The sequence below is a fragment of the Ovis aries genome, chromosome 2 (assembly GCF_016772045.2).
Source record: "Ovis aries strain OAR_USU_Benz2616 breed Rambouillet chromosome 2, ARS-UI_Ramb_v3.0, whole genome shotgun sequence".
Taxonomy (NCBI): Eukaryota; Metazoa; Chordata; class Mammalia; order Artiodactyla; family Bovidae; genus Ovis; species Ovis aries.
The window spans coordinates 178100635-178114265 of NC_056055.1; the positions used below are offsets into that span (position 1 = coordinate 178100635).

A 13631-nucleotide genomic window follows, 5' to 3' on the forward strand; every position below is an offset into this window, starting at 1 on the left:
AAGGGAAGCGAGGAAGAAAATTTGAACAGAATGGAAGGAGACAGAGCCACGAGCATAAGCCAACTTAAGAAATATAATTTGATGATGATGGAGAGGTGAAGGCAGAAATGGCAGGTGTCTCAGATTCCTGAGAGGGGAAGGAAAATTGGAAAGTGTGCAGGGCCCTGATTCTCTTCTCAGTCATCCTCTCACACCTGGCAGGGAGTGCACCATCCATCCTTCCTGTGTCACCTAGCCAGGACTTGCCAGTGACCTCCCTGACCCGCTCTCGTCTGGGGGTGGCTGGTAATTGGAGTTATTCACTTAATGGGATGACTCTTCCAGTCATCTGCCCAATACCCTACAACGTACACATATCCTTCTAGAAGATTCAGTTTAATAGCTGTTACGATAGAGCTGACAGAGATTTCAAGAAAATTAGAAAAATATGTTCAGTCACGTTCCACTTCTTGAACAATGGAAACTGGAAGTATATCTTCAATCTTTTCCTCCTCACTGTCAATTAGGAAACTTTTTCCAACAAATGCTCTTGAACTTCCTTACCCCTTCCCTAGCCCGTCCATGATGGTGATGGAGTAAATGACAAAGAACACAATTAAAAAGCCCAGTTGTGGCATACTCACCTCTGCCATATACTTCTCTTCGCCCTCAAAATTAGAAATGGTGTTTCTTCTCAGAATTCCACATATGCTTGATATTTCCCTACACCAGTGGTTCTTGTAATATGATCCCTGAACTGGCAACATCAGCCTCATCTGGGAACTTGTTAGAAATGCAAATTCTTTTTTAAAAATTTAGTCTAAGTTTTGAAATTTATTTTGGCTGTACTGGGTTTTTGTTGCAGCATGTGGGCTTTCTCTAGCTGCAGCCCTGAGGATTCTTTCTTGTTGTAGCACAAGGGCTTCTCTTGTTTCAGGGTATGGACTCTGAGGGAAGCCCAAGAAATGCAAATTCTTAAGCCTCAGCCATAGAGAATCAGAGACTCTGGGAGTGGAGGTGGGCCTGGCTGTGATCTGTGTGTCAGTAAGATCTCCAGATGATCCTGTTGAACCCTGCAAACCAAGAGCCATTATCCTTATAACACACACCACTTGGCTTCACAGTCACTTGTTGAAGAACCTTCAAACAGTCCCTAGAAAATTGTTTAGTTATTTAATGTTTTAATTGTTTCATAGCTCCAGCCATATGGGGCATTCCTGGTGGTTCCGATGGTAAAGAATCTACCTGCATTGCAGGAGACCCAGGTTCCATCCCTGAGTCGGGAAGATTCCCTGAAGGAGGGCATGGCAATCCACTTTAGTATTCTTGCCTGGAGAATCCCACAGACAGAGAAGCCTAGTGGGCCACAGTCCACAGGATCGCAAAGAATCAGTCACTACTGAGTGACCAACACTTTTCCAGCTATATGTATTAGTTACTCAAGCAAAATGGTGTTTTCAGTCCCTCTGCCCTGTCAAGACTTGAAAGGACTCAGAATAATTGTTACAATGTCCAGAGTTAAAAGAATCACTCAAATAAGTTGACATAAAAGAGGGAGTGATGACTCATGTCTAGTGAGGCCAGTTCAGCCCCTCTCATCTCTGTTCCCCAGGCTGTTGGTCCAATCAAACTTGAGGCCAAGAAATTCCAAATAGATCCAAGGATATTTAAAGGAACAAATACTGCCCTTGGGTCATATGTATTGATCAGCAAAGTACTACCTTAACCTCCTGCACAGGAATTTCCAATGAGAATCCCTATTCAGAAGTCAAATTTATGTGAATCACACCACATAAACTTAATTTGTCACAGTTTCCCTATAAATTGTCCTTCCTCATCAGTCAAAAAACTCCCAGCATTTATTTATGGAAACTCAGGGTCTGTTTTCTATATGTCCCCTATGCTTGCATCCCACATTTCATTAGAATGTGACTGGCAAAACCGAAGTTTTCACCCACAAAATCATTTAGTATAAAGTTTCCACCAAAGACAGAATTTTCAGAGGGAGAATTTCTCCCTTCTTAATTGCAGAAATTAACTGTTGCCAAAGAGGTGATTTGTAACAAAGAACCACCTCTGAGCAGTACAAATGTTTTGTATTCATGAATCCTGGCCCCTGATTACACATGCCAGTTGTTTTGTAACTAATTGCAGGAGGGGAGACAATCTATTTCTATACATTGCAAGAGAACACTCTCAAAGGGGTAGTTGAATGTAGTAATAATGCCAACTGGAAATTCTTTTCCAGGCTTTTGGTACTAATTAAACAAACTAACAAGGTAAGGCCTCATGTTAAGTTATTTCCTTGCTAGTGGGTTTCACAAAATATACACAGGTGGATAAAATGTAAATTTGAAGTGTTCTTCAATCCCTTTTGCACTGATCATTATTTTCTGAGAAATGGAGAACATATTGAGAATTTGGAGAAAGTACTTGGGGATCAGAGATTCCCCCTGATTTCCTAATAAAAGGGTGTGTTTATTCTGAAGGAACAGACATGCATCCATAGATACACAGAGTTCAGTTCAGTCGCTCAGTCGTGTCCGACTCTTTGTGACCCCATGAATCGCAGCACGCCAGGCCTCCCTGTCCATCACCAACTCCCGGAGTTCACTCAGACTCACGTCCATCAAGTCTGTGATGCCATCCAGGCATCTCATCCTGTCGTCCCTTTCTCCTCCTGCCCCCAATCCCTCCCAGCATCACAGTCTTTTCCAATGAGTCAGCTCTTTGCATGAGGTGGCCGAAGTACTGGAGTTTCAGCTTTAGCATCATTCCTTCCAAAGAAATCCCAGGACTGATCTCCTTTAGAATGGACTAGGTGGATCTCCTTGCAGTCCAAGGGACTCTCAAGAGTCTTCTCCAACACCACAGTTCAAAAGTATCAATTCTTCGGCGCTCAGCCTTCTTCACAGTCCATCTCTCACATCCATACATGACCACTGGAAAAACCATAGCCTTGAGTAGACGGACCTTAGCCGGCAAAGTAATGTCTCTGCTTTTGAATATGCTATCTAGGTTGGTCATAACTTTTCTTCCAAGGAGTAAGCGTCTTTTAATTTCATGTCTTCAGTCACCATCTGCAGTGATTTTGGAGCCCCCCAAAATAAAGTCTGACACTGTTTCCACTGTTTCCCATCTATTTCCCATGAAGCGATGGAACCGGATGCCATGATCTTAGTTTTCTGAATGTTGAGCTTTAAGCCAACTTTTTCACTCTCGACTTTCACTTTCATCAAGAGGGTTTTCAGTTCCTCTTCACTTTCTGCCATAAGGATGGTATCATCTGCATATCTGAGGTTATTGATATTTCTCCCAGCAATCTTGATTCCAGCTTGTGTTTCTTCCAGTCCAGCGTTTCTCATGATGTACTCTGCATAGAAGTTAAATAAGCAGGCTGACAATATACAGCCTTGACGTACTCCTTTTCCTATTTGGAACCAGTCTGTTGTTCCATGTCGAGTTCTAACTGTTGCTTCCTGACCTGCATACAGATTTCTCAAGAGGCAGGTTAGGTGGTCTGGTATTCCCATCTCTTTCAGAATTTTCCACAGTTTATTGTGATCCACACAGTCAAAGGCTTTGGCATAGTCAATAAAGCAGAAATAGATGTTTTTCTGGAACTCTCTTGCTTTTTCCATGATCCAGTGGATGTTGGCAATTTGATCCCTGGTTCCTCTGCCTTTTCTAAAACCAGCTTGAACATCAGGAAGTTCGCGGTTCATGTATTGCTGAAGCCTGGCCTGGAGAATTTTGAGCATGACTTTACTAGCGTGTGAGATGAGTGCAATTGTGCAGTCGTTTGAGCATTCTTTGGCATTGCCTTTCTTTGGGATTGGAATGAAAACTGACCTTTTCCAGTCCAGTACACATACACACACACACATACAAATACATGCACACACTTTGTCACTTCACCATCACCTCTACTGCCGCCCAACCCCTCATCTCCTCACCTTGCAATACAAAAGCAAAACCAAGGACCACTCTTGATTGTGAGGGAAGGGACTAGAGGTTTTCATGTTTGCATCTAGCTTCTGTGTCCAGCTGTTGAACAGTTTACTGGCAAGCGGTGAAGTGTTTATTGTCAGTATCGTCTTGGCCAGTTCCTTTAAGACCAGTTTATTCCCAAGTAGAGAAGTGTAATGACGCATACAACTTCCTCAGACTAACATCTTACATTTGGGTAGATTCAGCTGTGCCCTCGAAACCTTTGTAAGATATGAACCTTGACTAGGCTCTGGGATCTCAGGGTGCCCCCAGCCTAGCAGGATAAATGAGGGAGATGGTTAATCCCAGAGGAAGGAGGTAAGGGAAACTCACAGAGGAAATGGGCTGCACTGGGGACTTGGAGAACAGATAGCACAGTCACCAAAGGTCAGGAGGAATGGTGGGCAGGAGGTAAAGAGGGCAAAACTGAAAGGACATCTTCAGTAGAAACAGCTGGAGCAGGTGAAGTCAGATCTAGAAAGGTGAGTGATTCTCACTCTTACCAACACATTGGACTTACTGCGGAGCTTTGAAAGAACAGCTGGCTGTCCCCAGAGATTCTGACCTGATTCTGCTCTAGATCAGAGCCTGAGTATTAGAATTTTTTAAAGCACTCCAGGGGTTTATAATATTCAGCCAAGATTAAGAACCACTACCCTTACGTCTCTGAATGTGTGTTTTAGAGAGCTTTTCAGAAAGCATCTGTAAGAAGATGAAAGCTCCACCAAATTGAGTATGATGATAGAAGAGCCAGATGAACCCATGCTGAGATTTAAAGTTATTTCCAATTCCCTAACAGTGTCTGAGCAAAAAATAAACCCTGGCCGAGTGTTTCTCAAATTGTTCCTCCAGACCCCTTCTGCATCACCACGAGGTGTCTCAGTTGCTAAAAATTTGATTCTTAGACTTCACTCAGCTACTCTTAAACAAAATGAGGGGTGAGAGAACTGGTAATTTGAAGAAATTTCCCAGGTGAAGCCACTGAACACAGAAGTTGGAGAACCTGCCTCCCCATCAGGCCATTAGAGTTAGACCAGAGTTCACAGTTAGCCAGGCTACCAGAGTGTTTGAGTTCTTCTTGGACTTTTCCACACTCTACGCTTCAGAGCACAAGGACAGGGAAAACCAGACCTCTGGGTGTAGTTCAGAAAAAAAGAAAAAAAACAAGGCATCAGAATTTCTTTTTTAAAGCAAGACTAACTAAAGGCAGAAGTAGGCTGAGAACAGTTTTTACTTTTCTTTCTTATTCCTATGGGATATGCCAAGATTGGATTGCTGAATCATCTACCACATCTGGGACCTAAGTCATCTTTAAAATAAATGTCTTGACAAATGTGGATGGAACATGGTGTTGCTCATGGCCCTCACATGCTTCCAATCTCCATTTCATGGCTGTTTCATGAACGGATCGTTAAATCAACAGATAATCCACTTCTTGTGCCTGCTCTAGACTCTAACCACCATTAGCAGTACTTTATTCTCATTAACAATATTTCTCCAATATTCAGCACAATCCTTGGCCCAGACTAGGTCACTCAATGCATATTTATTGAATAACTAAATGAACGAATGGAGATTATGAGCAGCAAATTAATTTCCAAATTAGTTTTTGCTGGAATTCCACATAATATTTAGATGAATTTCTCCCACTCCCAGGATCTTACAGGGTTTCTTTTGACAGAGTAAATAAATAATGTAGATGCTTAGTGATTTTTATTTATACATGTATTTTACACACAAATACACACACACAAGACTTCATCCCTTTATAAATGAAAGGGCTTCTTCTCAAACCATCCTTCCTTAAATGCTTACCTGAAAATGTGTTTTACTTCCTGAAGTTTGAGTGACCAGATTCAGATTTAACATTTTTGTCAGGTATTTTTCATCAGGTACTGGTCCGAGGTGGTTTTTCTGATGATGTCTGTCATCTCATACTTTTTTCACAACAACTTCAGAGGCCGATGGTTCCCCTGCATTACGGATGAGAAAAATCAGGTTGCTCTCCCACCCCTGTGCATATCAGTGATCAGTCAACACAGGACAATATCGGAACCCGGGTTTTTCTTGTGATTCTGCCACCAGTGCTCCTTGTACTTGCCCCCAGCTGTCTTCCTACAATAAACCAAGGTCAAAAGTAGAGAAAACTTCTCCAAAGCACAATTTATAAAACGTGTACTTTTGTGACCAGTTTTTTAATTACCTGGCTGACATGGCAGTGGCTTTGCATGTAAAGCATGTAAAAGGATGAAAGCAGGACAACCAGGCTTGAGGACAAGACTTTAAGCATGGTGTCCACTGAGTTCCTCACTCGCCCACCTTCAACCCCATCTCCAATTGTGCTCTGGATGTGGTGAGACTTGGCTCCCTCTGGAATGAACTCCCAGATATGGCTTCTCATTCAGCCTCAGGGGCTGTTGTGCAATAAAATAACAGACAAATCTGCATCCCCTATTCTCCTCCCTCTGCCCACCCACTTTGAGATCCCTCTACACCTGGGGATCAGAGGAGCTGGCTTGTCTGAGAGAATTCTTATGGAGAGGAAAGAAGAGATGTACCACAGTGCCCACCCATCCCTGTTCCTCTCCTAGATACAAAGGGGGAGCTTTCCACAAACAGCCTAAGGGAAACTGTCAAACAAGCCAGGGGCTTAAGGACCATCAGCTTGCTCATTGTGTCTCAAGTTCCTGTGACCCAGCCCAGCTGCTCATTTTTTTTTTTTTTCTTTTTTTGGAGAGGAAGGTTGTCTTCTGACACTGGAAGGTATCTGTTCTCATTAGCTGGGCCTGCCAGGGTGTGATTATTTAAAACCCTAGTGCTGAGGGCAGGATGCTATGATGAAGGCAGGGGCCCATTTCCAGGGATCATCTTGTGAGACTATTAGAGGTTGCAGATACAAACTCCAAACAATTGTTCTGTTTATGCATCTGAGAAGCCTAGCTGTTAAAAGTCGTAACAAAACCCAATAAACTATCCTTATAGACAGTACCAAGGAAAGCATTTGTATCACTTGCCTGCTTTTCTGCAGAGAACCTGTGAGCCCTTCTGGGTAATAGAACCCCATGTCAGTAGGTAAAGAAATAATGCATTTGTGTATCTTTGTTCAATTTTCGGGTAGAGCAAACAATTGTCCAAAATACATGCCAAAAGTAACTGTATCAGAAATAGAGTCTGTAAGCCTATAGGCAAACATACTTGGATTGCAAAGATATAACATATTTATTCCTGCAGGCTTTTACAGATAAGATACTCGTTTATGACTCCTGTTAAATCATGCAGAGAGCTCTTTTATGTGACCACCATTCCACAGACTGGTTTAAGTGAGGGGCCAGTTCTGAGGAAGAAAAGAAAATATTGATATTAGGCATTTTTATGAGAATGTAAATCAAATCCAAAGGTTGCTATACAAAAGAATTAAATTATTTATGGTATAAATTAAGTTTGGTACATTGCTTCTGACTTAAGCAGCATGAATAGTTCTGGTTTTTTTTTTTTTAATTTGCAAGAATAAAATAGATGGTATGTAGTTTTACTTTAAATTCTCATGAATTTGAATGAACGTTTAAAAACTGAAAGATTTTCAAGATTATGCTATTGGTCAATTTGTGTGGGCTGAGAAACATCACCATTGTGATCATGTATAAATAAAGTGATAAAAGAAAAAGAAACATCACAAGTTACAGAAAATGACTTATTTTAGTCTACAGTAATTCTTAGATATCTCTTTAACTTGGACTGGACTAAAAGAAATACCTCATAATACTTTTTCTTCAAAACTATAGTTAGTTTCAGTAAAAAGCCTTTCTTTTAAACTTAATGTCAGCAATATAAATTTGAAAAGGGTTCGGATAGGAAAAAAATTCCCTCTTATACACATCAATTGTATAGGTAATCTGATTTTAGTCACTTACTACTTGTAGTGTGAGTGTCTGCTAACCACAAATAGATGGCAGCCTCTATTATAATTTTCAGTGAGGCTTACTGGTAGCCAGCTGTCATTAAGGATATGCTGTTTTGTCAATATTGAGTCAAGAAGCAAATTCCATGAAAATGTTTTTATCATAATCTATTCCAGTATACTAAAAAGAGAAATGAACATACACAATTTAGTATCAATAAGAACTTAATTTGTTATCAAGAGAAAGAGAAGATTAAAGTATGGTCTTTAGTCTTTGGTTGAATGTGAGAATTAGCAAGATGATTACAAGCTTATCACCCTTATAACTGTGTTCTTGCCTATCTCTTACCAGCTATGTTCCTTTTGAAACCAAGAAACACATCCCAATCCTAGATACTCTGCAAATTTATATTGGATAAGTGAAGGAAGAAATGAATGAACAGAAATATTTAGGATATTTAAATGGCCTGACTTGGTCTTTAATGTTGTCAGTTTCAATTATCACACTAAATGTTTACCGTATGTGTATGTACTGAATAAAACATTCCATATAATTCACCTATCTACCATAATTTTATCAATAGTAGCCATATGGGTTTATGACTTTAAGATTGTGGTGAAGTTTAATAAGTGACTCTCTGTGAAGTGTTTTTGAAATCTGCAGGTGAAAAAGAAATCTTAGAGAAATCTTAGAAAAAGAAATCTTACATGTAGAAAGGTGAATAGTTTTCGGAGAAAATGCCAGATCCTTGAAATATGAGGGATGTGTTATTGATTTTTCACATGGCCTTTAACTGGAATTGTGTCGCATGCCCACTCCTAAGCCAGTCCCTGAAAGGGAATGAAATTACCAACACCAATTCACCATTCACCTCCTAGGGCCTAGAGGGCTCCAGCTTTTCTTACTGTCCCAAACTGCCTGATGCCTGAAGAAAATTAGAGTTCTAGTAATAAGTGATGATTTTATTTAGTTGTGTATTAGAAGAAACTAAAATAACAGTGGATATTTTATTTCTATCTCATATGCAAGTTCAGAAATAGAAAGTGCAGCTCCATACATCATCAGGACAAGGCTCATTCTATTTTTCTGCACCCAAATGTGACTTTCATTTTCAAGATGGCTGCCAAAGCTCCAGCCATCACTTTCATATCCCAGCTAGGAAAATAAAGAATAAGGATGAGCCCTCTTTTTTTAGGAGACTGCCCATCCATCAGTCCAAGAAAATGGACTGCCTGGAACTCATTGGGCCAGAATTTTGTCACACAGAGACAAGGGAGGTTGGGAAATGCATTTATATGTATCCAGGCGAAACAAAAATCACGGAAAGAAGGGGAAAATAAAGAATAGAGTAGGCAACTATCAGACTCTCTTATAGGTAGTAACGACAGAGGATAATATAAATGAAGATGTGGAGGAAGAAAGCGGAGCATATATAGGAGTGAAGGAGTTGCCCCTGTTCTGCACTTTCCACCTACCTCTATTGCAAGTAATTTCAGGCAATGAGATAGTCACACAGCAAAAGAATGGGAAGGAGAGGCAAAGGGCATTGTAAATCAGCAGTGTAAAACTGTGTACAGATAATTAGGATCATGTTTTGCACTATATCATTTTTTAGCCTTCTTAAAGTACTTTACATATGAAAGGATATTATTTTTCCAAATATGGAAATGTGAGAGTCAAGATATGAATGATCTTTCCAGCCTAACCGTCTTAATTAGCAACAAGGTCACCTTTGGAAAATGCAAAATATTACCTAGAAGGATAGGCTTATTATGAAAAGAATCAAATCCTCTAGAACTAGAGGAAAGAGCCAGATGAGGAGCTCATTAGCTTTGGGAAACTTATTGGTAAATTAGAGTCTGTGCATATAGGGTCTCATTATTATAATCAGCAACTCTTTTCTTTATTTTTTAAAGGTAGCGAACCAGGTTGTGCAAGCCCTGCTCACTCAAAAGGTAAGTCACTTTCTGGTTTTATTATTTTCATAGTACTTACGTGAATAGATTGGAACTCACATTGTCAAACTAAAGGAAACTATGATTGATAGCTGCAATACTTTTCCATTTATTCAGTTAGGTTAAAATTATATGCGTTTTAGATGGCATATGAACATCAATGACCAATAGATTCATAAAATTTAAACTCTTGGGAAAGTAATAGAAAGCTTTTTGAAGATGAAAGATTTCCATGGGCCTACCTAGATGAGTAGCAAACCTATCATTTTTATTTAGTAAATGTAAACGTTAAATAAGTTGATGGATTCGTCTGGCCCCTATAAAATGAATAGCCTCTGATAGACAGCATTAACAGAGGCCTAAAATTCAGCAAGAGATCTCTGAGGTTAGGAAGGTTATTTAACTTCTCTGGACCTTAATTCCTCTTCTGTAAAATAGAGATAGCAGTGTCCACCTCCCAGAATTGCTGTGGTCACTCTATGAAAAGGAAGAGCTATTCCCACAGGAACAGCTCTGTGGTAAAGGTAAAGCAAATGATGGTACTATATGCTTGAAAGTTGCTGAGAGTAGATTGAAAGCCTTCTCTCCACAATTTTTTTTTTTAAGAGAGTTAACTATGTGTAATGATGGATGTGTTAATTATTTTGCTCTTGGTAATCATTCTACCATGTAATGTATATCAAATTATCACATCTTACGCTTTAAGTATATACAATTATATATGTGAATTTCTCCTCAATAAAGTTAGGGGAAAACAAATGATAGTCTCTGAGCATGAAATTTTTATACCTTCTCCTTTGTTGTCATCTTATTCTGCCTTCAGATCATGTTATTGGGGCAGAATGGGTAAATGCAGGTAGTTTGCCCAAACTTAGCTAGTTTGGTGAATTTTATTGAACATTTTGCATCTTTTTCCATGATCTATCTGAGAGGCTGAATTCTAGTTCCTTCTGATTTTGTTTATTCTGAGTTACTGCTCTGTGAGATAGAGATATCCTCTTAAAAGAAAATATGGGAACATGTGACTTGTTCAGGCAGATGTGGCTTAGGAGAGCAAAATCACTTATGGCATTTAAATTTTTTTAATTGAAAACAATTTTAGGGGTTGGCTACTTCTCATGAATGTACTTAAATAATTATTTTAAATGCATGCTATAAGGGCATTGTGATAACAGTTTTGCTAGACTTTCTCCCCCGACTACTTCTGTCAAAATATCATGCTTCCTGATACAGATGATTTTAACTAGTTCAGATTTTACATTAACATTACATGAAGAGAGAGATTTGAGCATACTTATTAGGTTAGAGGTAGATTCAATTGTGAATAACAAAAATCCAAAATAATGGTGGCTTAAATCAGGTAACATGAAATCAGACCAGTTACTTACTTCTCAGATCTAAATCTGCAGGTGGGGAGTACATAGCCAGCATGATGGCTTTGCTCCATAAAGTTCATAGGGTCACTGGCATCATGGTTTCTATCTTGTTATTCTGCGGAATGTGGCCTCCATTTCCACAGTTACCTCATGGTCCAAAATGGCTGCTCTACCTCCAGTCATCACATTAATATTTTAGCCATCAGGAGGAAATGAAAGCCAAAGCAAAGGAAGAGGGTAAAACACACACAGCAGCTATCTTTTAAGGGAGACTTCTAAAAGTTTACATACCTCCCTGTTTATAAACCTTAATTATACAACCACACCTAAGGAAGCCAGTGATGGAGTCTTTCTTCTGGGTATAAGCCCAGTTGAAAAGTGATTGTCACCTGACTGTAGAAGGGAAGAAACATACGTTGAAGGACAGATCATGATTTCTGTCACAACATATTTGAATACTTTTTCTCTTTCAAAGGCTTTAATTTCTCAGTTGCTTTTCCTCCTATTCCTCCTCATTTAATTACAGATGTAAGGAATGCCAGGGAGCACTGTTGCAGCTCTGTGTGTAACTGTTGAAAGACTTCTTATGCCTGTCTTTTTTAATGGTGCTTCAGAAAAGAGGCAAGAGAACCATCTGGCACAATATATAGGAAAATGGGACCTTTCAGGTCAGCCACAAAAACATAGCTATACAAATTCAAGTAATAACTAGTAAACAGATAAATCTACCTTGGTACAGTTAAGCAGGAAGACACAAAAAGATGTGCTACTGTGAGATAGCATACCTCAGGGACACTGTGAGCAGGAAAAGATGCCAGAGCTTTCAGAGATTCCAAAAGAATCATGTTCTGCAGAAACGTGCGCCTCCCAGTTTTTATAGAAACTGTAAAATGGCTACAAAAATACTAAAATCTCTTAATTAAAAGCACAATATGGGAAATAAGATGTACTCCAAAAGCAGATGAGAAACCTAATTCTAAGGAGTGATGTAGCTGATACAGAGTGAAAAACAGAAATCTTGAGTGAATTATCTAAGTCACACACACACACACACACCCACACACACACACCCACACACACACCCACACCCACACCCTTGAGGTGAAATTATAGTCATAACCATACAGTTATGGAATATATCATTTATTGGGACACAAAGGCAAATCTCCCATGACTTCTGTTCCTCCCTCAGCAACCAAAAAAGTATTTTGCTGACATACAGTGAATTGGCCCTGATACGTATCTTGAAGTCACAGAGTATATTTCCTTTCTAAGTACTGATAGGAAAAAAATTATTTCTATAAATTTAGCAGTTTCTGTTAAATGTATTGATACATATCATGTCCTAGTAAAGTAATTCAGTTTATCTCAAAAATCTACAGGTTCTCTTAAGAGAGCTGACTGTTCCTCCTTTAGATCAATAACATTAAAGTGACAATATTTAACACAGCTCAGTTCCAATTATGCCTCCAAATCATAGGTACAAGCCTGTAAGTGCAATCAGTAATCTGAGCCAAATTCACATTTTTGTCTGAAATATATTCTGTCTTCATTAAGACAATTACACACACTGAAAATTTAACTCTTCTATGTTCTTTTTTAATTTTTTTTTTTTTTGCCACTAACACAAAATTGGAAGAAAGCCATTTTCCCCTCTAGTTATTTTACAGTATATCAACAGCCTCGGTCTTATCTTCAAGTTCTTTAAAATAACCAAATATTCATGGTATTTTTTAAATTTTCCAACAAGAATTAAGGCTCTTATATGGTGAAATCGAGCAACACAGCCATCCAGATAGAAGCAGAACACAATTTTGCAGCTTTAAACTAAAAGAACTCCCAACTCCTATGTATTCCCCTTGTAGAAAGAGCAGTTGGGCCATCTGGGTGTACTTTTCTAGCAATGGTGTGTGTTGGATCTGGTTTCCTTAGAGTCTGTTTATATTTACTGCACTCTTACAAGGAATCAGACACCATGTCTAGCACTTTAAATGCACAAAATCATTTGGTTTTCACCACAGTCTTGTGAGTAGGACGATGAAGATAATTTCCCCATGGTTCCAGTTGCTACAAGTGGCAAAGCCCACATGTTAACCTGGGGTTATTGCATTCATACTTCATGCCCTTATCCTTTGCACCATTCAGCCTCCACAATCCCTTCAGTCACTTAATGTTTTCCCCGCTGTAGTTCAGCAAGCAGGGAAACACTGTGAAATTCAACAGATGGGTTGAAATCCAATCATTAGTCACATACGATTGCAAGAAATAAAGGGGCAATGTCACAGGTGGATTTCTGAAAACTTTTGGAAGCCTTGCCAGCCCTTGATAGCAAGGACATCCAGGATCTGACTTGCATGGAGTCAAAAATGACTGTAAATTTGGAGCTCTTTCCAAATCAAGCTTTCTTAGAATCAGTCTTATTTTTGGATGAT

The 13631-nt window shown here is 39.3% G+C and overlaps 1 protein-coding gene across 28 annotated transcripts in view; it reads left to right on the top strand.

Moving 5' to 3' along the window:
• NCKAP5 (NCK associated protein 5) overlaps nt 1–13631 on the top strand; it is a 1152446-nt gene that overhangs the window by 924805 nt on the left and 214010 nt on the right. For all 28 annotated transcript variants that reach the window (XM_060410117.1, XM_060410132.1, XM_060410119.1 and 25 more), the window contains one exon: nt 9785–9823. In XM_060410117.1, the coding sequence (XP_060266100.1) occupies nt 9785–9823 (39 nt within the window). The remainder of the gene's footprint in view (nt 1–9784; nt 9824–13631) is intronic.